Here is a 26,876-nt window from a genome sequence, read left to right on the forward strand (position 1 = left end):
TCATTTGCATATCGATTCTTGTAATGAATATTTTACGAAAACACTTTGTCTCTCCGTTTGTATTGAAAATATTTTAATAAGGTGTCGCGGGTTCAGGCCTTAGTCTTGCCAAGCAGACAAATTAACGGACGGAGACCCTCGTTGGTGTAAAACATCTCGTTTATTGACTGTTAATTATATAACATTAGTGACATGTTGTGTCAGCCATGCATGTGTGATGGCTGACGGATTACAATTGAATGTGAATCAATCAGGCATATTAATTATTCATACGTTATAATTATGATAACCATTGAATAATGTTGATTGTTTACATGATGACGTCACATACAGGTGATGCATCATATTATTGTTATAAATATAGACAGTTGGTGTTGATAATAAAAGGTTTATAAAATATATTATAATTATACTTTCACACACTGTCTTACGTGCTAGTCCTTAAGCTAGTAAGTGATACGCGATAGATACGTTTACTTTATATGCGCGATCGGTAACAATATGTTTACTAACTTAAGGTACTTAACTGATAATAATTAGATATTTAGCACTATGAAATAGAGAAAGGATATAGAGAGGGTGCTTACCTGTGAATTATACAACATTAGTAAGATGTTGTGTCAGCCATGCATGTGTGATGGCTGACGGATGACAACTAAATGTGAATTCAAATTGTCATACGTCACAGGTGTAGAAGCCCGTGCTTTTGGTGGTGAGCCAAATACGGGTAGCACGTACAACTCCCTATATCAGACAGTGGAGAAGCAGACTTCTGATGGAAAGATAGAGAAATAAAAGGCTGTCGGCGACAAAGGTTTATCCATATCTAGGTGTATTCTTGTCAACATTTGAAAACGATAAACTGACGTTCATTCACAAAGGGAGCTAACCTCCATTCGTAGGAAATTAGTTTGTCTTGGGGTGATTCTAAGTGGTTCGAGTGAGTGAGTTTTGTTTAACACTGCTTTCAACATGACGTCAGTATATCACAGCGTGTCATCTGGACCCGGGTCAAATATCATCGCCAAAATGGAACAGTTGAGATAAGCGCCTCTGTATAATTCGTTCTTGACATTTCTCAGAGGCGGTGGGGGTAGCCTAGTGGTTAAATCATTTGCCCATCACGCCGAAGACCCGGGTTCGATTCCCCACATGGGTACACTGTGTGACGCCCATTTCTGGTGTCCTCCGTCGTGATATTGCTGGAATATTGCTAAAAGTGGCGTAAAACCCAACTCGCCCACAATTTCTTGTGTCAGGCCTCTGAAGCGCCAGTAAAATCTGTAAAATTAGTCAAACAGATAACAGTTAACGCCGCTCTCCCGATGTTCCAGCTTTATAACGGCGGTCTGCAAATATTTAAATAGAACGAGAAATCCAGTGATTGACAACATGGGCATCGAGTCAGCCTGGTCATCCCATTCCGTCAGTCGCCTACTACGACAAAGCGAGGGAGCAAAATATATTTAACTGTTTGACATAAGGCAAAATACACTACCTTCAGTAATGTATTTATGCAAAGGTACAAAAACATAATTCCAGAATGTAAAAACCCAGAGTGCCGTTATACAGAGCGAGTTTAGTGGTGATGTGACCATAACTCCCATGCCTTATTATTGACTAAAGTCGTAGTCGGTTGTTTGTGTGAGTGAGTAAGATTTTACGCCACTATTTGCAATATTCCAGAAATATCATGACGATGACACACGAAATGGGCTTCACACATTGTACCCATGTTGGGAATCGAACCCGGGTCTTCGGCGTGACGAGCCAACGCTTTAACCACTAGGCTACCCCACCGCCCCTAAGGTTGTTTATACAATGACAGACAGGTTGCCTCGTGTTATGACCGTATTACGAAACATTTGAGTTAGGTTCTAAGTAATTTACCTACTTTCAATCAAGTCCAGTTAGTTTGTCTTTGTCCACTTATAGAGAAACATTTATGAGTTTGAGTTACATTGTCTGAGAAATATCGTGTCTGCATTTACTTCGGGAGACGCCTATTACTTTTTGAACCAAGTCATTTCCCTTGACTGTTAATAGATATCATGTTATACGAGGGTGGAGTGTTTTAACTAACAGACTTAAGGGACTGTTTCAAATCGAATTGGTGTGGTACAAACACGTTTACAATCATATTTAGAGTAGTGAGTGAGTGAGTTAAATTTTAACATCATATCGGTATTTTGAGTAGTGACTATTTGCAGATGGACACTGATGCTGCATCGTCTGTTTGTTTGTTGTTTGTTTGGCATGAAGACATTCTATATACAAGCCAAGATCAGCCATTTTTAACCTCGCGACATCAGGAAACATGGCTGGGATCCTGACTTGCGAAGAACACGAAGAAAACCAGTCATAGCGTTAACGTCACGCGAGGCTATGACGATCTCGCGAGATTTATGACGTCGCTATGACGACAGTTTCACTATTGATACCGCCATTTTGTCGCTATCACATTACCGTCATACTGCCAGTTTTCTTCACCGTTTGCCTCACAGTTCGCTCATCTCCAGATACTATCACCATGACTTCGTACACTCAAGGTAGATTGTTATTTCTACTTAAGTTAGTGCTGTCCCTTTGCTTTCTGTTATGACGTATTTACTTAATTCAACATGAAGTAGGGAACTCTGCCCCCTCTGGTCGGCTGCTGTCATCAAGGATGACTATTTGTGAATTGCTAATATGTTTTTCACGTTAACTGAGGCCTTTCAAGCTTCCAAACTGTGAACAGGGAAAAAGGTAAGATTACAGAATACCGGATACCTTCCTAACTCCTAGGGTTAGGGTAAGGTTTAGGGTTCGGGTTAGGGTAAGGTTTAGGGTTAGGGTAAAGTTTAGGGTTCGGGTTAGGGCAAGGTTTAGGGTTAGGGATAGCGTTAGAGTTAGATAGACGTGACATTAACAATATGGTTGGTATGTATCCGGTATTCTGTAAGTGTATCGGGAAAAACAACGCATTCACGAGTTAACGGTATATTGGATTAAGCACCTACACTCTATGAAATTTACTAGTCAATCAGTGTCTAAAGCGGACAATGGTTTCAGATATGAATGTCAAGTAGTCTGGGATTACCTTCTGATATAGATTTAGGATTCACAGAGTAGCTTTGAAGGCCACTATGTTTGACCAACAAATGACAGCAGTGCAGCTGGTCAACACCTAAATTCTTAGAGATTCGTTTGTCACCCTAAACTGTTGAGGCCATATCAGTGATGATACTTTACTAGCCCCGTTTAAAATCCCGTTATAACCCAGTTGTTCTGATCTAAACTGGACAAACAATGTTTTCAAACCCAAATCTTTTTCCGACAAACATAAAATGTTGTCGGATCACAGGTTTTCGGACGTCATGCGTCTTCTGACGGCCGTGCTAACTCGGGCTGTATGGAGGGGTGTTGCCTCGCAGAGACATTTTGAACTCTTGAAAGATGACTTGTGTCAGTGATAAAAGCTATCTTTTATAAGTTTGTGGCATGTTTTACAATTGTGTATGCGATAACCGAGACAACAAAGCATGTTCTTAGGTGTCCGAAAAAACATAGCACAACGATAAGTAAGGCGTTTATGTACACAACTGGTGCTTATTGAGGTTCCCTAGTACTTAACCAACATTAACTAACCCACTACCTTACGAATTCTAATTTTTTCACAGTTGAAGTGATAAATTGTTTTCAGAAAAAGCACTAAGTTGGTGATTACAAAGGTTCCATTCTACTGTTCCAAAATTTATTGAAATATAGTTTGAAGTGGCTAGTTCTAACCTATTCCCATATCAGTTATTTTTCCACAGAGCATGAGGCTTACACCCAGAATTAGTGAATATTGATGTTCCATTATAGAACCAAAATTCACTAACATATGGCTTCAACTACCTAGTTACTACTTTTACACTGACTTTCCTTTAGTAATGACCCAGCATTGGTGATTATTGAGGTTCCAATTACTAGTACATGTACATGTATATGAACCAAAATTCACTAACATTTGATCAGGAGCAGATTCACTAACTATATATGATGTGATTGCATAGGTTCTACCTAACTGACAACATCATAAGTTTCAATATTATAATTCACTTCAAACATTTTATCAGGTTACTTGTGTACAATAATGTGCCATATGAACTGTCACATTATATTTGGAGCGAGCAAACTTTCAATAACAGCTTGCCATCATAAAAAGTTAGTATTGCTAAATTATGGTGGAAAATCCTAATTTAATGACACGTTTTGAAAATGCTAATTTTTGTTAAAACAACTTAACCATTTTGGTGGTGTCGTCAACTAATGAAGAGTTAGGGTTTAATGAAGACGTTAGTTTTAATACAGTTGGGTCCAGTTTCTTGTATATAGATTTACATAACTTTCATTCCTTCTTTCCGACAGCTCTTGACCTCGTGATCAGGTTCCCTTTGAACTTTGACATCTGGGCCCCTCCTCGCCAAGTGGGTGCCTTAGGGAATCAGTTATTTTGTAAACCTGAAATTGTGTGTCTTGTATTCATGAATGAATCCACTTTATCTGTTACTAACATAACTCTCACCAATAATTTGAACACTAATGAGCAGTAATAATCACATATGTAAAACGCTAACATTCTTCTCAAATCATGAGTATATTTTTAGCAAATCAATCTAACAACTTTCCTCCTCTTGTTTCACTTCTATCTTCTGTCACTCTCTTCATGTCCTTCTCTCCCTCCCTCTCAGCGTCCTACTGGGAGATACATGACCATCCTTGAGCCCCTGTCTGAGCTGTCCGTCCCTCCCACCTCCCTCCCTGCCCCTCTCTCTACCCCTGTCCTCCGTGATGCCCCTCACTTCGTCGATATCAACCTCGATGATGACGACACCCCGACCCAGTCCCCAGTTCGAGTCTTCCTGTCACGTGTGTCTGGATTCTTGAGGAGAGTGTTCCGTGTCAAGATGGACGCTTAGAGTGACATCTTGCTACCAATTAGATTCTAAAGGAGATTGTTCCGTATCAAGATGGACGCTTAGAGTGACATCTTGCTACATCTTTGATTCTTAAAGAAATTATTCTGTGTCAAGATGGACGCTCATAGTGACATCTTGCAAACTCTTGGATTCTTGAGGAGACTGTTCTGTGTCAAGATGGACGCTTACAGTGACATCTTGATACCTCTTGGATTCTTGAGGAGACTTTACTGTGTCAAGATGGACGCTCATAGTGACATCTTTCACCTTTTGGACATTGCGTCATATATTAATTATTTACATCGAATCATAAATACAAAATGTTTGGTGACTTTTTTGCATTTTTGGACCTTTTGAACACTATTTATACTTTTCGGACCTTTCGGACATTTTGTGGATTTTTACTTGAACATTTTGGCTTTTTTCGGACAAGATTCAATCTCAGTTTTTTTACTTTAATCTGTACTGATTAAAAGTATCTTAATTTCCTAGCCGTTTGTGTTATCTTTTGTTACATAGCACACGACATCTGTTTATTGTCAGCCATCGTCACACCAGGTGCAGAAATACCATACCTCATGATGTATGGTTCATTTAGTCCCGGACGAGTGAGTGAGTGAGTGTTGTGTAACCACACTGAATTTATGTTAATGTTGTTCAGCAGTGTTCCAGATTTCTGTCAGTAAATACTTGAGTCTGGACCAGTGGTTGACTGCATCAACAACTACAAGTGACGTCAGATCATGTCTGCCCAACGGTTTCGAGTGGGGTGTGTCATGGGGTTCCCTGTTGTTCTTTCCACGCCATTTCATTTTTACTGAGTAAGCTGTTCTCGAGACCAGTTTTATCAAACTTTCCACACATAACATACAAAATCTCTATTTCACTTTCATGCACCACCTCATTAATGTGTCAGTAGATTTGTCCATGTCAGGTAATTCTTTTGCCCTACGTGTAAAGTATGTTTAACTGACATCATGCAGTAATAATGGCGCATGTCCATAATAATTCCACAGTTTGTTTAGAGAGATCATCCGTGTCACCTGATAGTGAATCTTAAACACATGCATTGGATATAATCTGAATGGTATAATGAACTTTGCTCTTCTTTGAGATTTCTAACAATGATATTTCCTTCTGTCCACAGGTAGAAGATAAGTGTCGCCCGTCTCGTAACAGATCACCGAACATTCTTAGTCAAAGAGTATCTCTCCAGTTGATGTGTGTCGCGCCTGTTATAAACATGTAACAGTAAAACATTGTAATAAAATTATAAAGCCGAACTTGAGTGTTATTCATATATAGTTCACTTCAAAACACGTGGTGTAGTCTTAATTTGCATGAGTGAGTGATTTGGATGTAAGCCGCTTTCGACACCGGCTTGAGTGTTAGCGTTAGTCATCATTGTGTGAAAGTGATAAACTGATGCAGTAATTGACACGGGTATGGTACTGGTTTGGTTAACCCCACACTCAGCAATATCCCAGTTATATGGCGGCTGTCTGAACATAAGTCTGGACCAGACAATCCAGTGATCAACAGCATGAGCATCGATGTACACAATTGGGATACGATGACTTGTGTCAACAAAGTCAGCGAGCCTGACCACCCGATCCTGTTAGTCGCCTCGTACAACAAGCATGGGTTACTGAAAATCAATTCTAACCCGGATCTCCACTCGAGGCAAATCTGGCATTTCGGCACCAGACATCTGAACGCGTTGTATCCTTGGTTGGTGTCTTAAACACCAGTGGTAGGAAGGTGCTCAGCAATCGTATCGAACCCTTCCTACTCAACTCGATTGACCTGTTCAGAAATTAGACAGACGGGTCTAGTGATGGCTCCCGAAACAAAGCTCTAGAGTGAGTGAGTGAGTTTAGTTTTACGCCGCACTCAGCAATATTCCAGCTGTATGGCGGCGGTCTGTAAATAAACGAGTCTGGACCAGACAATCCAGTGATCAACAGCATGAGCATCGATCTGCGCAATGGGGAACCGAGGACATGTGTCAACCAAGTCAGCGAGCCTGACCACCCGATCCCGTTAGTCGCCTCTTACGACAAGCATAGTCGCCTTTTGTGGCAAGCATGGGTTGCTGAAGACCTATTCTACCCCGGATCTTCACGTGTCACAAAGCTCTAGAGGCAAATAGGGCCAGGGTATACTCTCATAGAAATAGATACTTATATATATCTGTTTTCACCTACACTCACAGGATTGAATTTAAAGGCGTTCCTGAACTAGAAAACGCACACACGCACAAATTCTAACCCAACGTATATTTCTACTGAACATATCTATGCTGTGTTTGCATCATGGGTGATGTTGACACTGGGGACAAGGTATTGGGAGACATGTCACCCGTCCTGGCTGTAGGCAGACACAATGACGATCAGGGATGACCCACAACCAAAGTGGAGGGAAATAACATAGAAAGAAGATACGAGAAAATAGTAATGAAAATAGATAGTGTAATCGTTTGGGGTGACTCGGTGATGGTGTGGATGGGATCACTTTGACTGTCACAACACCATGACATGTTATACACAGACGTGTCACTGCGCAGTACTGCCGTGACAAAATGCTGGAGTCTTGTTGGTGTCTTATGTTCGCCGACGTCGTTTGTGTTTCAGGATGACAACTCGAGAGCACAGAGGCCTCCAATTCTTACTGAGTACCTCCAACAGGAGAACATAGCCTCCTTTAAAAAGATGGCCAGCACTAGACTTGTCACATGTTCGGGGTATTCTTGGACGGCGCGTACGTCACTGTCGACAACCACTGACCAATATGAACGAACCTGGCACTACTCTGTAGACAGAATGGGATGGGAGGAACCAAGGTGACACTGGACGTTTGAGTAGGGGTATGCGTCGTTGAATCCGGGATTGTCTTGAGAATGGAGACGGATTCACACGATATTAATGAGTTTGACTTTTCATAGTAAATGGCATGACAGACACTTACTGCAGGGTGCTTTGGTCAATCATCTAACAAAATCTATTGTCATCTGACTAAAGTTTAACGACCAATGTTAATCTCAGTCAGATGTCCCTCTGACACCCATTTATCTCTTTAAGGTATTAAATATCAGTAGTTTCGTTGACTACCCCTACTTTTTTAAATGGTATAGGTGAACAAATAGAAAGAGCACACCTATTGGTGTATTAAGTCTTGCTTAATTATTTTGTTTTTATTCGCATATCGATTTCTTAGAATGAATATTTTACGAAAACACTTTGTCTCTCCGTTCGTATTGAAAATATTTTTAAAAAGGTTTATCCATATCTTGGTGTATTCTTGTCAAAATTTGAAAACGATAAACCGACGTTCATTCACAAAGGGAGCTAACCTCCATTCGCTTTGTAAGAAATTCGTTTGTCTTTGGGTGATTTTAAGTGGTTCGAGTGAGTGAGTGAGTGAGTTTTGTTTATCGCCGCTTTCAACATGACTTCAGTATATCATAGCGTGTCAGCTGGACACGGGTCAAATGTCATCGCCAGAATGGAACAGTTATGGAGTTAAGCGCCTGTATAATAATTCCTTCTTTACACTTGTTTCGTCAGGCAGTTGAAGCGGCAAGCGCCTGTAAAATCTGTTAAATTAGTCAAACAGATTGCAGTTAACGCCGCTCTCCCGATGTTACAGCTTTATAACGGCGGTCTGCAAATATTTGAATCGAACGAGAAATCCAGCGATTGACAACATGGCCATCGAGTCAGCCTGGTCATCCCATTCCGTCAGTCGCCTCCTACGACAAAGCGAGAGAGCAAGATATATTTAACTGTTTGACATAAGGCAAAATACACTACCTTCAGTAATTATTTATGCAAAGGTACAAAAACATAATTCCACAATGTAAAAACCCAGAGTGCCGTTATACAGAGCGAGTTTAGTGGTGATGTGACCATAACTCCCATGCCTTATTATTGACTAAAGTCGTAGTCGGTTGTTTGTGTGAGTGAGTAAGATTTTACGCCACTTTTCGGGAGACGCCTATTACTTTTTGAACCAAGTCATTTCCTCTTGACTGTTAATAGATAGCATGTTATACGGAGGTGGAGTGTTTTAGCTAACAGACTAAGTGACCGATTCAAATCGAACTGGTGTGGTACAAACACGTTTACAATCATATTTAGAGTAGTGAGTGAGTGAGTTAAATTTTAACATCATATCGGTATTTTGAGTAGTGACTATTTGCAGATGGACACTGATGCTGCATCGCCTGTTTGTTTGTTGTTTGTTTGGCATGAAGACATTCTATATAAAAGCCATGATCAGCCATTTTTAACCTCGCGACATCAGGAAACATGGCTGAGATCCTGACTTGCGAAGAGCACGAAGAAAACCAGTCATAGCGTTAACGTCACGCGAGGCTATGACGATCTCGCGAGATTTATGACGTCGCTATGACGACAGTTTCACTATTGATACCGCCATTTTGTCGCTATCACACATTGCCGTCATACTGTCAGTTTTCTTCAACGTTTGCCTCACAGTTCGCCCATCTCCAGATACTATCACCATGACTTCGTACACTCAAGGTAGTTCGTTATTTCTACTTAAGTTAGTGCTGTCCCTTTGCTTTCTGTTATGACGTATTTACTTCATTCAACGTGAAGTAGGGCTTCATTCAACATGAAGTAGGGAACTCTGCCCCTCTGGCCGGCTGGTGTCATCAAGGATGACTATTTGTGAATTGCTAATATGTTTTTCACGTTAATTGAGGCCTTTCAAGCTTCCAAACTGTTAATAAACAAAACAGGGAAAAACAACGCATTCACGAGTTAACGGTAGGCTATATTGGATTCAGCACCTACACTCTATGAAATTTACTAGTCAATCAGTGTCTAAAGCGGACAATGGTTTCAGATGTGAATGTCAAGTAGTGTGGAATTACCTTCTGATATAGATTTAGAATTCACGGAGTAGCTTTGAAGGCCACTATGTTTGACCAACAAATGCCAGCAGTGCAGCTAAATTCTTAGAGATTCGTTTGTCACCCCAAACTGTTCAGGCCATATCAATGATGATACTTTACTAGCCCCTTTTAAAATCCCGTTATAACCCAGTTGTTCAGAACTAAACTGGACAAACAATGTTTTCAAACTCAATTCTTTATCCGACAAACATAATATGTTGTCGGATCACATTTTTTCGGACGTCATATGTCTTCTGACGGCCGTGCTAACTCGGGCTGTATGGAGGGGTGTTGCCTCGCAGAGACATTTTGAACTCTTGAAAGATGGCTTGTGTCAATGATAAAAGCTATCTTTTATAAGTTTGTGGCATGTTTTACAATTGTTCATGCGATAACCGAGACATCAAAGCATGTTCTTAGGTGTCCGAAAACCCATAGCACAACGATAAGTAAGGCGTTTATGTACACACCTGGTGCTTATTGAGGTTCCCTAGTACTTAACCAACATTAACTAACCCACTACCATACGAATTCTAATTGTTTTCACAGTTGAAGAGATAAATTGTTTTCAGAAAAAGCACGCAGTTGGTGGTGATTGCAATGGTTCCATTATACTATTCCAAAATATTATTTTATTGAAATATCGTTTGAAGTGGCTAGTTCTAACCTACTCCCGAAAAGTTTCTTACATACGATCAGGGGCAGATTCACTAACTATATATGATGTGATTGCATAGGTTCTACCTAACTGACAACATCATAAGTTTCAATATTTTAATTCAAACATTTTAACAGGTTACTTGTGTACAATAACGTTCCATATAAACTGTCACATAAGTGACATTACATTTGGAGTGGCAAACTTTCAATGACCGCTTGCCTTCATAAAAAGTTAGTATTGCTAAATTATGGTGGAAAATCCTAATTTAATGACACGTTTTGAAAATTCTATTTTTTTATTACAACTTAACTCATTTTGGTGGTGTCGTCAACTAATGAAGACTTTGGGTTTAATGAAGACGTTAGTTTTAATACAGTTGGGTCCAGTTTCTTGTATATAGATTTACAAAACTTTCATTCCTTCTTTCCGACAGCTCTTGACCTCGTGATCAGGTTCCCTTTGAACTTTGACATCTGGGCCCCTCCTCGCCAAGTGGGTGTCTTAGGGAATCAGTTATTTTGTAAACCTGAAATTGTGTGTCTTGTATTCATGAATGTATCCACTTTATCTGTTACAACCATAACTCTCACCAATAATTTGAACACTAATGAGCAGTAATAACCAGATATGTAAAACGCTAACATTCTTCTCAAATCATGAGTATATTTTTAGCAAATCCATCTAACAACTTTCCTCCTCTTGTTCCACTTCTATCTTCTGTCACTCTCTTCATGTCCTTCTCTCCCTCCCTCTCAGCGTCCTACTGGGAGATACATGACCATCCTTGAGCCCCTGTCTGAGCTGCCCGTCCCTCCCACCTCCCTCCCTGCCCCTCTCTCTACCCCTGTCCTCCGTGATGCCCCTCACTTCGTCGATATCAACCTCGATGATGACGACACCCCGACCCAGTCCCCAGTTCGAGTCTTCCTGTCACGTGTTACTGGATTCTTGAGGAGAGTGTTCCGTGTCAAGATGGATGCTTAGAGTGACATCTTGCTACCAATTAGATTCTAAAGGAAATTGTTCTTGCCAAGATGGACGCTCATAGTGACATCTTGCACTCTCTTTGATTCTTGAGGAGACTGTTCCGTGTCAAGATTGGACGCTTAGAGTGACATCTTGCTACTTCTTGGATTCTTAGGGAAAAATTCCTGTCAAGATGGACGCTTATAGTGACATCTTCATACCTCTTGGATTCTTGGGAGATTGTTCCGTGTCAAGATGAACGCTTACAGTGACATCTTGATACCTGTTGGATTCTTGAGGAGACTGTTCTGTGTCAAGATGGATGCTTGCAGTGACATCTTTCACCTTTTGGACATTGTGTCATATAATAATTATTCACATTGAAATATTTGGTGACGTTTTGCATTTTTGGACCTTTTGAACACTATTTATACTTTTCGGACCTTTCGGACATTTTGTGGGTTTGGCTTTTTTTTAAATGTAGACTGTATGTCATACTGTGTTATACTTTAGTTTTTACTGGAACATTTTGGCTTTTTTTCGGACAAGATTCAACCTCAGTTTTACTTTAATCTGTACTGATTAAAAGTATCTTAATTTCCTAGCCGTTTGTGTTTTCTTTTGTTACATAGCACACAACTTCTGTTTATTGTCAGCCATCTTGCAGAAATACCATACACCATCATGGATGGTTTATTTAGTTGAGGACGAGTGAGTGAGTGAGTGTTGTGTAACCACACTGAATTTATGTTAATGTTGTGCAGCAGTGTTCCAGCTTTCTGTTTGAACCAGAGACTGCATCAACAACGACAAATGACGTCAGCTCATGTCTGTCCTACAGTTTCCGAGTGGGGTTTGTCATGGGGTTCCCTGTTGTTCTTTCCACGCCATTTCATTTTACTGAGTGAGCTGTTCTCGAGACCAGTTTAATCAAACCTTCCACGCATTATATACAAAATCTCTATTTCTCATTCATGCACCAGCTCATTAATGCGTCAATAGTTTTACCCATGACAGGTAATTCTTTTGTCCTGCGTCTAAAGTATGTTTAACTGATATCATTAATAATGACGTAGATCCTTTATACTTCTACAGTTTGTTTAGAGAGATCATCCCTGTCATCTGGAGCCACAATGATTCTTTAAACACGGGATGTTGATATAGTCAGTAGAATATTGAGGTCTGTTTTTCTTAGAGATTTCTAATAATGATTTCCTTCTGTCCACAGGTAGAAGATAAACTGACTCCCCTCTCGCTACAAATCATCGATCAGCCATCATCGTCAAAAAGAACCTCTCCAGCTGATGTGTATCGTGCTGTTATAAACATGTAACAGAGAAATATTGTAATAAAATCTTACTGTGAAACATGAACTGGTGTGTATTTATATGTAGTTCAGTTGAAAATTCTTTGGTTTCATCTTTATTTGCATGAGTGAGTGATCTAAGCTGCTTTCGATCGGCTTGAGTGTGTACGTTAGTGTGAGAGTGATACACTGATGCTGTTATTGACACTTGCGGGTATGGTACTGACACATGTTGTGTCAGCCATGCATATGTGATGGCTGACGGATTACAATTGAATGTGAATCAATCAGGCATATTAATTATTCAATTGATAATCAAATAGCACAGTGGCATACGTTATAATTATGAAAACAATTGAATAATGTTGATTGTTTACATGATGACGTCACATACAGGTGATGCATCATATTATTGCTAAAAATATAGACAGTTGGTGTTGATAATAAAAGGTTTATAAAATATATTATAATTATACTTTCACAAACTGTCTTACGTGCTAGTGCTTAAACTAGTAAGTGATACGCGATAGATATGTTTACTTTATGCGCGATCGGTAACAATATGTTTACTAATTTAAGGCACTTAACTGATAATAATTAGATATGTAGCATTATGAAATAGAGAAAGGATATAGAGAGGGTGCTTACCTGTGAATTATACAACATTAGTAAGATATTGTGTCAGCCATGCATGTGTGATGGCTGACGGATGACAATTGAATGTGAATTCAAATTGTCATACGTCACAGTGTAGAAGCCCGTGCTTTTGGTGGTGAGCCAAATACGGGTAGCACGTACAACTCCCTATATCAGACAGTGGAGAAGCAGCCTTCTGATGGAAAGATAGAGAAATAAAAGGCTGTCGGCGACAAAGGTTTATCCATATCTAGGTGTATTCTTGTCAACATTTGAAAACGATAAACTGACGTTCATTCACAAAGGGAGCTAACCTCCATTCGCTTTGTAGGAAATTAGTTTGTCTTGGGGTGATTCTAAGTGGTTTGAGTGAGTGAGTGAGTTTTGTTTATCACTGCTTTCAACATGACGTCAGTATATCACAGCGTGTCATCTGGACCCGGGTCAAATATCATCGCCAGAATGGAACAGTTGAGATAAGCGCCCCTGTATAATTCGTTCTTGACATTTCTCAGTGGCGGTGGGGGTAGCCTAGTGGTTAAATCATTTGCCCATCACGCCGAAGACCCGGGTTCGATTCCCCACATGGGTACACTGTGTGACGCCCATTTCTGGTGTCCTCCGTCGTGATATTGCTGGAATATTGCTAAAAGTGGCGTAAAACCCAACTCGCACTCACAATTTCTTGTGTCAGGCCTCTGAAGCGCCAGTAAAATCTGTTAAATTAGTCAAACAGATTACAGTTAACGCCGCTCTCCCGGTGTTCCAGCTTTATAACGGCGGTCTGCAAATATTTGAATAGAACGAGAAATCCAGTGATTGACAACATGGGCATCGAGTCAGCCTGGTCATCCCATTCCGTCAGTCGCCTACTACGACAAAGCGAGGGAGCAAAATATATTTAACTGTTTGACATAAGGCAAAATACACTACCTTCAGTAATGTATTTATGCAAAGGTACAAAAACATAATTCCAGAATGTAAAAACCCAGAGTGCCGTTATACAGAGCGAGTTTAGTGGTGATGTGACCATAACTCCCATGCCTTATTATTGACTAAAGTCGTAGTCGGTTATTTGTGTGAGTGAGTAAGATTTTACGCCACATTTCGCAATATTCCAGAAATATCATGGCGATGACACAAGAAATGGGCTTCACACATTGTACCCATGTGGGGAATCGAACCCAGGTCTTCGGCGTGACGAGCCAACGCTTTAACCACTAGGCTACCTCACCGCCCCTAATGTTGTTTGTACAATGACTGCCAGGTTGCCTCGTGTTATCACCGTATTACGAAACATTTGAGTTAGGTTCTAAGTAATTTACCTACTTTCAGTCAAGTCCAGTTAGTTTGTCTTTGTCCACGTATTGAGAAACATTTATGAGTTTGAGTTACATTGTCTGAGAAATATCGTGTCTGCATTTACTTCGGGAGACGCTTATTACTTTTTGAACCAAGTCATTTCCTCTTGACTGTTAATAGATAGCATGTTATACGAAGGTGGAGTGTTTTAGCTAACATACTCAAGTGACTGTTTCAAATCGAATTGGTGTGGTACAAACAGGTTTATAATAATATTTAGAGTAGTGAATGAGTGAGTTAAATTTTAACATCATATCGGTATTTTGAGTAGTGACTATTTGCAGATGGACACTGATGCTGCATCGTCTGTTTGTTTGTTGTTTGTTTGGCATGAAGACATTCTATATACAAGCCATGATCAGCCATTTTTAACCTCGCGACATCGAAACATGACTGGGATCCTGACTTGCGAAGAGCACGAAGAAAACCAGTCATGGCGTTAACGTCACGCGAGGCTATGACGATCTCGCGAGATTTATGACGTCGCTATGACGACAGTTTCACTATTGATACCGCCATTTTGTCGCTATCACACATTGCCGTCATACTGTCAGTTTTCTTCAACGTTTGCCTCACAGTTCGCTCATCTCCAGATACTATCACCATGACTTCGTACACTCAAGGTAGTTCGTTATTTCTACTTCAGTTAGTGCTGTCCCTTCGCTTTCTGTTATGACTTATTTACTTAATTCAACATGAAGTAGGAAACTGTGGCCGGCTGGTGTCATCAAGGATTACTATTTGTGAATTGCTAATATGTTTTCACGTTAACTGAGGCCTTTCAAGCTTCCAAACTGTTAATAAACGAAACAGGGAAAAACAACGCATTCACGAGTTAACGGTAGGCTATATTGGATTCAGCACCTACACTCTATGAAATTTACTAGTCAATCAGTGTCTAAAGCTGACAATGGTTTCAGATGTGAATGTCAAGTAGTGTGGGATTACCTTCTGATATAGATTTAGGATTCAGTGAATAGCTTTGAAGGGCACTATGTTTAACCAACAAATGCCAGCAGTGCAGCTGGTCAAAACCTAAATTCTTAGATATTCGTTTGTCACCCCAAACTGTTCAGGCCATATCAATGATGATACTTTACTAGCCCCTTTTAAAATCCCGTTATAACCCAGTTGTTCTGATCTAAACTGGACAAACAATGTTTTCAAACCCAATTTTTTTTCCGACAAACATATAATGTTGTCGGATCACAGGTTTTCGGACGTCATATGTCTTCTGACGGCCGTGCTAACTCGGGCTGTATGGAGGGGTGTTGCCTCGCAGAGACATTTTGAACTCTTGAAAGATGGCTTGTGTCAATGATAAAAGTTATCTTTTATAAGTTTGTGGCATGTTTTACAATTGTTTATGCGATAACCGAGACATCAAAGCATGTTCTTAGGTGTCCGAAAAAACATAGCACAACGATAAGTAAGGCTGTCACATAAGTGACATTATATTTGGAGTGCCAAACTTTCAATGACAGCTTGCCTTCATAAAAAGTTAGTATTGCAAAATTATGGTGGAAAATCCTAATTTAATGACACGTTTTGAAAATTCTATTTTTTTTTATTACAACTTACTCATTTTGGTGGTGTCGTCAACTAATGAAGACTTTGGGTTTAATGAAGACGTTAGTTTTAATACAGTTCGGTCCAGTTTCTTGTATATAGATTTACATAACTTTCATTCCTTCTTTCCGACAGCTCTTGACCTCGTGATCAGGTTCCCTTTGAACTTTGACATCTGGGCCCCTCCTCGCCAAGTGGGTGTCTTAGGGAATCAGTTATTGTGTAACCCTGAAATTGTGTGTTTTGTATTCATGAATGTATACACTTTATCTGTTACAACCATAACTCTCACCAATAATTTGAACACTAATGAGCAGTAATAATCACATATGTAAAACGATAACATTCTTCTCAAATCATGAGTATATTTTTAGCAAATCCATCTAAGAACTTTCCTCCTCTTGCTCCACTTCTATCTTCTTTCACTCTGTACATGTCCTTCTCTCCCTCCCTCTCAGCGTCCTACTGGGAGATACATGACCATCCTTGAGCCCCTATCTGAGCTGCCCGTCCCTCCCACCTCCCTCCCTGCCCCTCTCTCTACCCCCGTCCTCCGTGATGCCCCTCACTTCGTCGATATCAACCTCGATGATGACGACACCCCGACCCAGTCCCCAGTTCGAATCTTCCTGTCACGTGTGTCTGGATTCTTGAGGAGAGTGTTCCGTGTCAAGATGGACGCTTAGACATCTTGCTACATCTTTGATTCTTAAGGAGACTGTTCCTTGTCAAGATTAGACGCTTAGAGTGACATCTTGATACTTCTTGGATTCTTAGGGAAATTGTTCTTGCCAAGATGGACGCTCATAGTGACATCTTCATACCTGTTGGATTCTTGAGGAGACTGTTCTGTGTCAAGATGGACGCTTGCAGTGACATCTTTCACCTTTTGGACATTGTGTCATATGATAATTATTTACATTGAAATATTTGGTGACTTTTTGCATTTTTGGCCCTTTTGAACACTATTTATACTTTTCGGACCTTTCGGACATTTTGTGGGTTTTTACTTGAACATTTTGGCTTTTTCAGACAAGATTCAACCTCAGTTTTTACTTTAATCTGTACTGATTAAACGTATCTTAATTTCCTAGCCGTTTGTGTTATCTTTTGTTACATAGCACACGACATCTGTTTATTGTCAGCCATCTTGAACACCAGGTGCAGAAATACCATACCCCATGATGTATGGTTCATTTAGTCCCGGACGAGTGAGTGAGTGAGTGTTGTGTAACCACACTGAATTTATGTTAATGTTGTGCAGCTGTGTTCCAGCTTTCTGTCAGTAAATACTTGAGTCTGGACCAGTAGTTGACTGCATCAACAACTACAAGTGACGTCAGATCATGTCTGCCCAACGGTTTCGAGTGGGGTGTGTCATGGGGTTTCCTGTTGTTCTTTCCACACCATTCATTTTGACTGAGTTAGCTGTTCTCGAGACCAGTTTTATCAAACTTTCCACACATAACATACACAATCTCTATTTCACTTTCATGCACCACCTCATTAATGTGTCAGTAGTTTTGTCCATGTCAGGTAATTCTTTTGCCCTGCGTCTAAAGTATGTTTAACTGACATCATGCAGTAGCAATGGCGCATGTCCTTAATAATTCCACAGTTTGTTTAGAGAGATCATCCGTGTCACCTGATAGTGAATCTGAAACACATGCATTGGATATAATCTGAATGGTATAATGAACTTTGCTCTTCTTTGAGATTTCTAACAATGATTTTTCCTTCTGTCCACAGGTAGAAGATAAGTGTCGCCCGTCTCGTAACAGATCACCGAACATCCGTAGTCCAAGAGTATCTCTCCAGTTGATGTGTATCGCGCCTGTTATAAACATGTAACAGTGAAACATTGTAATAAACTTATAAAGCCAAACTTGAGTGTTATTCATATATAGTTCACTTCAAAATATGTGGTGTAGTCTTAATGTGCATGAGTGAGTGATTTGGATGTAAGCCGCTTTCGACACCGGCTTGAGTGTTAGTGTTAGTCATCATTGTGTGAAAGTGATAAACTGATGCAGTAATTGACACGGGTATGGTACTGGTTTGGTTAACCCCACACTCAGCAATATCCCAGTTATATGGCGGCTGTCTGAACATAAGTCTGGACCAGACAATCCAGTGATCAACAGCATGAGCATCGATGTACACAGCTGGGATACGATGACACGTGTCAACTAAGTCAGCGAGCCTGACCACCCGATCCCGTTAGTCGCCTCTTACCATAAGCATGGGTTACTGAAGATCAATTCTAACCCGGATCTCCACTCGAGGCAAATCTGGGATTTCGGCACCAGACAACTGAACGTGTTGTATCCTGGGTTGGTGTCTTAAACACCAGTAGAAGGAAGGTGCTCAACAATCGTTTCGAACCCTTCCTACTCAACTCGATTGACCTGTTCAGAAATTAGACAGACGGGTCTTGTGATGGCTCCCGAAACAAGGCTCTAGAGGCAAATAGGGCCAGGGTATACTCTCATAGACATAGATACATATATATACACTTGTTTTCACCTACACTCACAAGATTGAATTTAAAGGCGTTCCTGAACTAGAAAACGCACACAAATTCTAACCCAGTGTATATTTCTACTGAACACATCTATGCTGTGTTTGCATCATGGGTGATGTTGACACTGGGGACAAGGTATTGGGAGACATGTCACCTGTCCTGGCTGTAGGCAGACATAATGGCGATCAGGGATGACCCACAACCAAAGTGGAGGGAAATAACATAGAAAGAAGATACGAGAAAATAGTAATGAAAATAGATAGAGTAATCGTGATGTTAATCTTTTTTTTTATTTGCATATCGATTCTTGTAATGAATATTTTACGAAAACACTTTGTCTCTCCGTTTGTATTGAAAATATTTTTAAAAAGGCGTCGCGGGTTCAGGCTTTATTCTTTGCCAAGCAGACAAAATAACGGACGGAGACCCTCTTTGGTGTAAAACATCTCGTTTATTGACTGTTAATTATACAACATTAGTAACATGGTGTGTCAGCCATGCATGTGTGATGGCTGACGGATTACAATTGAATGTGAATCAATCAGGCATATTAATTATTTAATTGATAATCAAATAGCACAGTGGCATACGTTATAATGATGATAACAATTGATTAATGTTGATGTTTACATGATGACGTCACATACAGGTGATGCATCATATTATTGCTAAAAATATAGACAGTTGGTGTTGATAATAAAAGGTTTATAAAATATATTATAATTATACTTTCACAAACTGTCTTACGTGCTAGTGCTTAAGTAAGTAAGTGATACGCGATAGATATGTTTACTTTATGCGCGATCGGTAACAATATGTTTACTATGTTGAAATAGTGTGAAATGAGAGATAGTTGGTTATGATGCCTCTATCAGTATCATACCAGTCACATCCCAATCAAGGGCATCAACTTTATATATTTGCATTGGGGTAGGGAGTCAAACCAATGCATGTGGCGTCACATAAGTTTATGCAGCTGAACATAGACAAGCATGTGCAAGGTGAACATGTCGCAGTGGACATTTTCTGTCCAAGTATAGACATCCATCAAATCCTGGTGTTAGTTGTTTGTGTATTCAGAAATGTTGTAGAGCATCAGCTGACCAGATAAAAACTGACCATTGTCAGATTTCCCATAAAATGACAAAAAGAAATGAGTTTTGATAAAGATGTTTTATTACTAAAATACAGAGCAGCCTGTCTTGAAATGGGACAGGCTAGAAGAATACTATGAAATGTAATTATATGTAGTACCGAACTCATTAAGTTGGTTCACACACATATCTTTATGTCTGTTGAAAAGACTCTTACAAACAATTGAAGTAATGTCATTGGCTCATCAACGTGAAATGTGTAATACGTGGAGGTTACATGTATATGGCATTGAATATTACATCCATCATATTTGTGAAAATATAATCTAGTAAACAAACCAAGGTAACTATTTGAAAATATTTTCATAAACAGAAGCATCCCCTACACCCCATTCCTTAAAGTATTTTCAAGTGTTACAAGAATAATTTAAAACCATACAACTGATTAAAATCCAACAATAACCAAGTCTATGATATAAATACAAGTATTACAGTCACATTTCACAATCATCTCGGGGGAGGGTGGGGGGTGGGGTGGTGGTTTAGCCTATAGCTAGTGGTTAAAATGTTCGCTCATCACCCCGAAGACCCTGTTTTGATTCCCCACATAGGTACAGCCCATTTCTGGTGTCCCCCGTCGTGATATTGCTGGAATATTGCTAAAAGTGGTGTAAAACCATACACACTCACAATCACCTCGAATGTCACCTTGAATGTTGACATAGCACTAACATTAAACATGGCAGTAATTATAACCAGACATGAAAATAAGGAATACCTTGCATCATATATGAGTAATAATAAGTGAAACATGTTTTACAGCTTCATGAACACTGACATTAACTTTAATGATCATGACCAAAACCTTCAAAGAACAGGGTATCCATTTGAAAGAAGAAGAAGGATTTTGAAATTAGAAGATAGATATGTTTACTTTATGCGCGATCGGTAACAATATGTTTACTAATTTAAGGCACTTAACTGATAATAATTAGATATGTAGCATTATGAAATAGAGAAAGGATATAGAGAGGGTGCTTACCTGTGAATTATACAACATTAGTAAGATATTGTGTCAGCCATGCATGTGTGATGGCTGACGGATGACAATTGAATGTGAATTCAAATTGTCATACGTGACAGGTGTAGAAGCCCGTGCTTTTGGTGGTGAGCCAAATACGGGTAGCATGTACAACTCCCTATATCAGACAGTGGAGAAGCAGCCTTCTGATGGAAAGATAGAGAAATAAAAGGCTGTAGGCGACAAAGGTTTATCCATATCTAGGTGTATTCTTGTCAACATTTGAAAACGATAAACTGACGTTCATTCACAAAGGGAGCTAACCTCCATTCGCTTTGTAGGAAATTAGTTTGTCTTGGGGTGATTCTAAGTGGTTCGAGTGAGTGAGTTTTGTTTATCACTTCTTTCAACATGACGTCAGTATATCACAGCGTGTCATCTGGACCCGGGTCAAATATCATCGCCAGAATGGAACAGTTGAGATAAGCGCCCCTGTATAATTCGTTCTTGACATTTCTCAGTGGCGGTGGGGGTAGCCTAGTGGTTAAATCATTTGCCCATCACGCCGAAGACCCGGGTTCGATTCCCCACATGGGTACACTGTGTGACGCCCATTTCTGGTGTCCTCCGTCGTGATATTGCTGGAATATTGCTAAAAGTGGCGTAATTTAACCCAACTCGCCCACAATTTCTTGTGTCAGGCCTCTGAAGCGCCAGTAAAATCTGTTAAATTAGTCAAACAGATTACAGTTAACGCCGCTCTCCCGGTGTTCCAGCTTTATAACGGCGGTCTGCAAATATTTAAATAGAACGAGAAATCCAGTGATTGACAACATGGGCATCGAGTCAGCCTGGTCATCCCATTCCGTCAGTCGCCTACTACGACAAAGCGAGGGAGCAAAATATATTTAACTGTTTGACATAAGGCAAAATACACTACCTTCAGTAATGTATTTATGCAAAGGTACAAAAACATAATTCCAGAATGTAAAAACCCAGAGTGCCGTTATACAGAGCGAGTTTAGTGGTGATGTGACCATAACTCCCATGCCTTATTATTGACTAAAGTCGTAGTCGGTTATTTGTGTAGTGAGTAAGATTTTTTACGCCACATTTCGCAATATTCCAGAAATATCATGGCGATGACACAAGAAATGGGCTTCACACATTGTACCCATGTTGGGAATCGAACCCAGGTCTTCGGCGTGACGAGCCAACGCTTTAACCACTAGGCTACCTCACCGCCCCTAATGTTGTTTGTACAATGACTGCCAGGTTGCCTCGTGTTATCACCGTATTACGAAACATTTGAGTTAGGTTCTAAGTAATTTACCTACTTTCAGTCAAGTCCAGTTAGTTTGTCTTTGTCCACGTATTGAGAAACATTTATGAGTTTGAGTTACATTGTCTGAGAAATATCGTGTCTGCATTTTACTTCGGGAGACGCTTATTACTTTTTGAACCAAGTCATTTCCTCTTGACTGTTAATAGATAGCATGTTATACGAAGGTGGAGTGTTTTAGCTTACATACTCAAGTGACTGTTTCAAATCGAATTGGTGTGGTACAAACAGGTTTATATAATAATATTTAGAGTAGTGAATGAGTGAGTTAAATTTTAACATCATATCGGTATTTTGAGTAGTGACTATTTGCAGATGGACACTGATGCTGCATCGTCTGTTTGTTTTTGTTGTTTGTTTGGCATGAAGACATTCTATATACAAAGCCGATCAGCCATTTTTAACCTCGCGACATCGAAACATGACTGGGATCCTGACTTGCGAAGAGCACGAAGAAAACCAGTCATGGCGTTAACGTCACGCGAGGCTATGACGATCTCGCGAGATTTATGACGTCGCTATGACGACAGTTTCACTATTGATACCGCCATTTTGTCGCTATCACACATTGCCGTCATACTGTCAGTTTTCTTCAACGTTTGCCTCTCACAGTTCGCTCATCTCCAGATACTATCACCATGACTTCGTACACTCAAGGTAGTTCGTTATTTCTACTTCAGTTAGTGCTGTCCCTTCGCTTTCTGTTATGACGTATTTACTTCATTCAACATGAAGTAGGAAACTGTGGCCGGCTGGTGTCATCAAGGATTACTATTTGTGAATTGCTAATATGTTTTCACGTTAACTGAGGCCTTTCAAGCTTCCAAACTGTTAATAAACGAAACAGGGAAAAACAACGCATTCACGAGTTAACGGTAGGCTATATTGGATTCAGCACCTACACTCTATGAAATTTACTAGTCAATCAGTGTCTAAAGCTGACAATGGTTTCAGATGTGAATGTCAAGTAGTGTGGGATTACCTTCTGATATAGATTTAGGATTCAGTGAATAGCTTTGAAGGGCACTATGTTTAACCAACAAATGCCAGCAGTGCAGCTGGTCAAAACCTAAATTCTTAGATATTCGTTTGTCACCCCAAACTGTTCAGGCCATATCAATGATGATACTTTACTAGCCCTTTTAAAATCCCGTTATAACCCAGTTGTTCTGATCTAAACTGGACAAACAATGTTTTCAAACCAATTCTTTTTCCGACAAACATATAATGTTGTCGGATCACAGGATTTTCGGACGTCATATGTCTTCTGACGGCCGTGCTACTCGGGCTGTATGGAGGGGTGTTGCCTCGCAGAGACATTTTGAACTCTTGAAAGATGGCTTGTGTCAATGATAAAAGTTATCTTTTATAAGTTTGTGGCATGTTTTACAATTGTTTATGCGATAACCGAGACATCAAAGCATGTTCTTAGGTGTCCGAAAAAACATAGCACAACGATAAGTAAGGCTGTCACATAAGTGACATTATATTTGGAGTGCCAAACTTTCAATGACAGCTTGCCTTCATAAAAAGTTAGTATTGCTAAATTATGGTGGAAAATCCTAATTTAATGACACGTTTTGAAAATTCTATTTTTTTTATTACAACTTACTCATTTTGGTGGTGTCGTCAACTAATGAAGACTTTGGGTTTAATGAAGACGTTAGTTTTAATACAGTTCGGTCCAGTTTCTTGTATATTTACATAACTTTCATTCCTTCTTTCCGACAGCTCTTGACCTCGTGATCAGGTTCCCTTTGAACTTTTGACATCTGGGCCCCTCCTCGCCAAGTGGGTGTCTTAGGGAATCAGTTATTGTGTAACCCTGAAATTGTGTGTTTTGTATTCATGAATGTATACACTTTATCTGTTACAACCATAACTCTCACCAATATTTTGAACACTAATGAGCAGTAATAATCACATATGTAAAACGATAACATTCTTTCTCAAATCATGAGTATATTTTTAGCAAATCCATCTAAGAACTTTCCTCCTCTTGCTCCACTTCTATCTTCTTTCACTCTGTACATGTCCTTCTCTCTCCCTCCCTCTCAGCGTCCTACTGGGAGATGAGATACATGACCATCCTTGAGCCCCCTATCTGAGCTGCCCGTCCCTCCCACCTCCCTCCCTGCCCCTCTCTACCCCCGTCCTCCGTGATGCCCCTCACTTCGTCGATATCAATCTCGATGATGACGACACGACCCAGTCCCCAGTTCGAATCTTCCTGTCACGTGTGTCGATTCTTGAGGAGAGTGTTCCTGTCAAGATGGACGCTTAGACATCTTGCTACATCTCTTGATTCTTAAGGAGATTGTTCCGTGTCAAGATGGACGCTTAGAGTGACATCTTGATACTTCTTGGATTCTTAGGGAAATTGTTCTTGCCAAGATGGACGCTCATAGTGACATCTTCATACCTGTTGGATTCTTGAGGAGACTGTTCTGTGTCAAGATGGACGCTTGCAGTGACATCTTTCACCTTTTGGACATTGTGTCATATGATAATTATTTACATTGAAATATTTGGTGACTTTTTGCATTTTTGGACCTTTTGAACACTATTTATACTTTTCGGACCTTTCGGACATTTTGTGGGTTTTACTTGAACATCTTTGGCTTTTCAGACAAGATTCAACCTCAGTTTTTACTTTAATCTGTACTGATTAAACGTATCTTAATTTCCTAGCCGTTTGTGTTATCTTTTGTTACATAGCACACGACATCTGTTTCTATTGTCAGCCATCTTGAACACCAGGTGCAGAAATACCATACCCCATGATGTATGGTTCATTTAGTCCCGGACGAGTGAGTGAGTGAGTGTTGTGTAACCACACTGAATTTATGTTAATGTTGTGCAGCTGTGTTCCAGCTTTCTGTCAGTAAATACTTGAGTCTGGACCAGTAGTTGACTGCATCAACAACTACAAGTGACGTCAGATCATGTCTGCCCAACGGTTTCGAGTGGGGTGTGTCATGGGGTTTCCTGTTGTTCTTTCCACACCATTCATTTTGACTGAGTTAGCTGTTCTCTAGACCAGTTTTATCAAACTTTCCACACATAACATACACAATCTCTATTTCACTTTCATGCACCACCTCATTAATGTGTCAGTAGTTTTGTCCATGTCAGGTAATTCTTTTGCCCTGCGTCTAAAGTATGTTTAACTGACATCATGCAGTAGCAATGGCGCATGTCCTTACTAATTCCACAGTTTGTTTAGAGAGATCATCCGTGTCACCTGATAGTGAATCTGAAACACATGCATTGGATATAATCTGAATGGTATAATGAACTTTGCTCTTCTTTGAGATTTCTAACAATGATATTTCCTTCTATCCACAGGTAGAAGATAAGTGTCGCCTCGTCTCGTAACAGATCACCGAACATCCGTAGTCCAAGAGTATCTCTCCAGTTGATGTGTATCGCGCCTGTTATAAACATGTAACAGTGAAACATTGTAATAAACTTATAAAGCCAAACTTGAGTGTTATTCATATATAGTTCACTTCAAAATATGTGGTGTAGTCTTAATGTGCATGAGTGAGTGATTTGATGTAAGCCGCTTTGGGACACCGGTTTGAGTGTTAGCGTTAGTCATCATTGTGTGAAAGTGATAAACTGATGCAGTAATTGACACGGGTATGGTAATTGGTTTGGTTAACCCTACACTCAGCAATATCCCAGTTATATGGCGGCTGTCTGTACATAAGTCTGGAGCAGACAACCCAGTGATCAACAGCATGAGCATCGATGTACACAGCTGGGATACGATGACACGTGTCAACTAAGTCAGCGAGCCTGACCACCCGATCCCGTTAGTCGCCTCTTACCATAAGCATGGGTTACTGAAGATCAATTCTAACCCGGATCTCCACTCGAGGCAAATCTGGGATTTCGGCACCAGACAACTGAACGTGTTGTATCCTGGGTTGGTGTCTTAAACACCAGTAGAAGGAAGGTGCTCAACAATCGTATCGAACCCTTCCTACTCAACTCGATTGACCTGTTCAGAAATTAGACAGACGGGTCTTGTGATGGCTCCCGAAACAAGGCTCTAGAGGCAAATAGGGCCAGGGTATACCTCACAGACATAGATACATATATATACACTTGTTTTCACCTACACTCACAAGATTGAATTTAAAGGCGTTCCTGAACTAGAAAACGCACACAAATTCTAACCCAGTGTATATTTCTACTGAACATATCTATGCTGTGTTTGCATCATGGGTGATGTTGACACTGGGGACAAGGTATTGGGAGACATGTCACCTGTCCTGGCTGTAGGCAGACATAATGGCGATCAGGGATGACCCACAACCAAAGTGGAGGGAAATAACATAGAAAGAAGATACGAGAAAATAGTAATGAAAATAGATAGAGTAATCGTTTTGGGGTGGCTCGGTGATGGTGTGGTTTGGGAACACCATGACATGTTATACACGGACGTGTCACTGTGTATACTACCGTGACCAAATGCTGGAGGCTCGCGCGGTGCCGACGTCACACAGGTCTCGTATTA

At 40.1% G+C, this 26,876-nt stretch overlaps 3 protein-coding genes across 7 annotated transcripts; all 3 read left to right on the forward strand.

Moving 5' to 3' along the window:
* Positions 1 to 2,465: 2,465 nt before the first annotated feature.
* Positions 2,466 to 6,137, forward strand: LOC124285037. 3 transcript variants are annotated; one of them, XR_006900710.1, is made up of 3 exons: positions 2,466 to 2,549; positions 4,396 to 4,454; positions 6,094 to 6,137. XR_006900710.1 is itself a non-coding variant. In XM_046721175.1 (3 exons), the coding sequence occupies exons 1-3, from the start codon at positions 2,531 to 2,533 to the stop codon at positions 4,944 to 4,946; spliced, it is 306 nt and encodes a 101-aa protein (XP_046577131.1). In that variant the 5' UTR covers positions 2,472 to 2,530; the 3' UTR covers positions 4,947 to 4,952. The 3 variants fall into 3 exon arrangements, 1 of the variants encoding a protein (XP_046577131.1); XM_046721175.1 differs by lacking the exon at positions 6,094 to 6,137 and adding an exon at positions 4,719 to 4,952 and having other exon boundaries at positions 2,472 to 2,549; XR_006900709.1 differs by lacking the exon at positions 4,396 to 4,454 and having other exon boundaries at positions 2,472 to 2,549.
* A 3,321-nt stretch (positions 6,138 to 9,458) lies between these two features.
* On the forward strand, positions 9,459 to 12,827 carry LOC124285036. The gene is made up of 4 exons (XM_046721174.1): positions 9,459 to 9,490; positions 10,962 to 11,020; positions 11,285 to 11,485; positions 12,723 to 12,827. The coding sequence occupies exons 1-4, from the start codon at positions 9,472 to 9,474 to the stop codon at positions 12,825 to 12,827; spliced, it is 384 nt and encodes a 127-aa protein (XP_046577130.1). The 5' UTR covers positions 9,459 to 9,471.
* Positions 12,828 to 15,359: 2,532 nt separating this feature from the next.
* On the forward strand, positions 15,360 to 18,249 carry LOC124285061. Of its 3 annotated transcripts, none has more exons than XR_006900718.1 (3): positions 15,360 to 15,421; positions 16,503 to 16,561; positions 18,117 to 18,249. XR_006900718.1 is itself a non-coding variant. In XM_046721206.1 (3 exons), the coding sequence occupies exons 1-3, from the start codon at positions 15,403 to 15,405 to the stop codon at positions 17,051 to 17,053; spliced, it is 306 nt and encodes a 101-aa protein (XP_046577162.1). In that variant the 5' UTR covers positions 15,366 to 15,402; the 3' UTR covers positions 17,054 to 17,211. The 3 variants fall into 3 exon arrangements, 1 of the variants encoding a protein (XP_046577162.1); XM_046721206.1 differs by lacking the exon at positions 18,117 to 18,249 and adding an exon at positions 16,826 to 17,211 and having other exon boundaries at positions 15,366 to 15,421; XR_006900717.1 differs by lacking the exon at positions 16,503 to 16,561 and having other exon boundaries at positions 15,363 to 15,421.
* The last annotated feature ends 8,627 nt before the right edge of the window (positions 18,250 to 26,876 follow it).

The sequence above is a fragment of the Haliotis rubra genome, unplaced genomic scaffold (assembly GCF_003918875.1).
Source record: "Haliotis rubra isolate DU_JTF1 unplaced genomic scaffold, ASM391887v1 Scf350, whole genome shotgun sequence".
Classification (NCBI taxonomy): Eukaryota; Metazoa; Mollusca; class Gastropoda; order Lepetellida; family Haliotidae; genus Haliotis; species Haliotis rubra.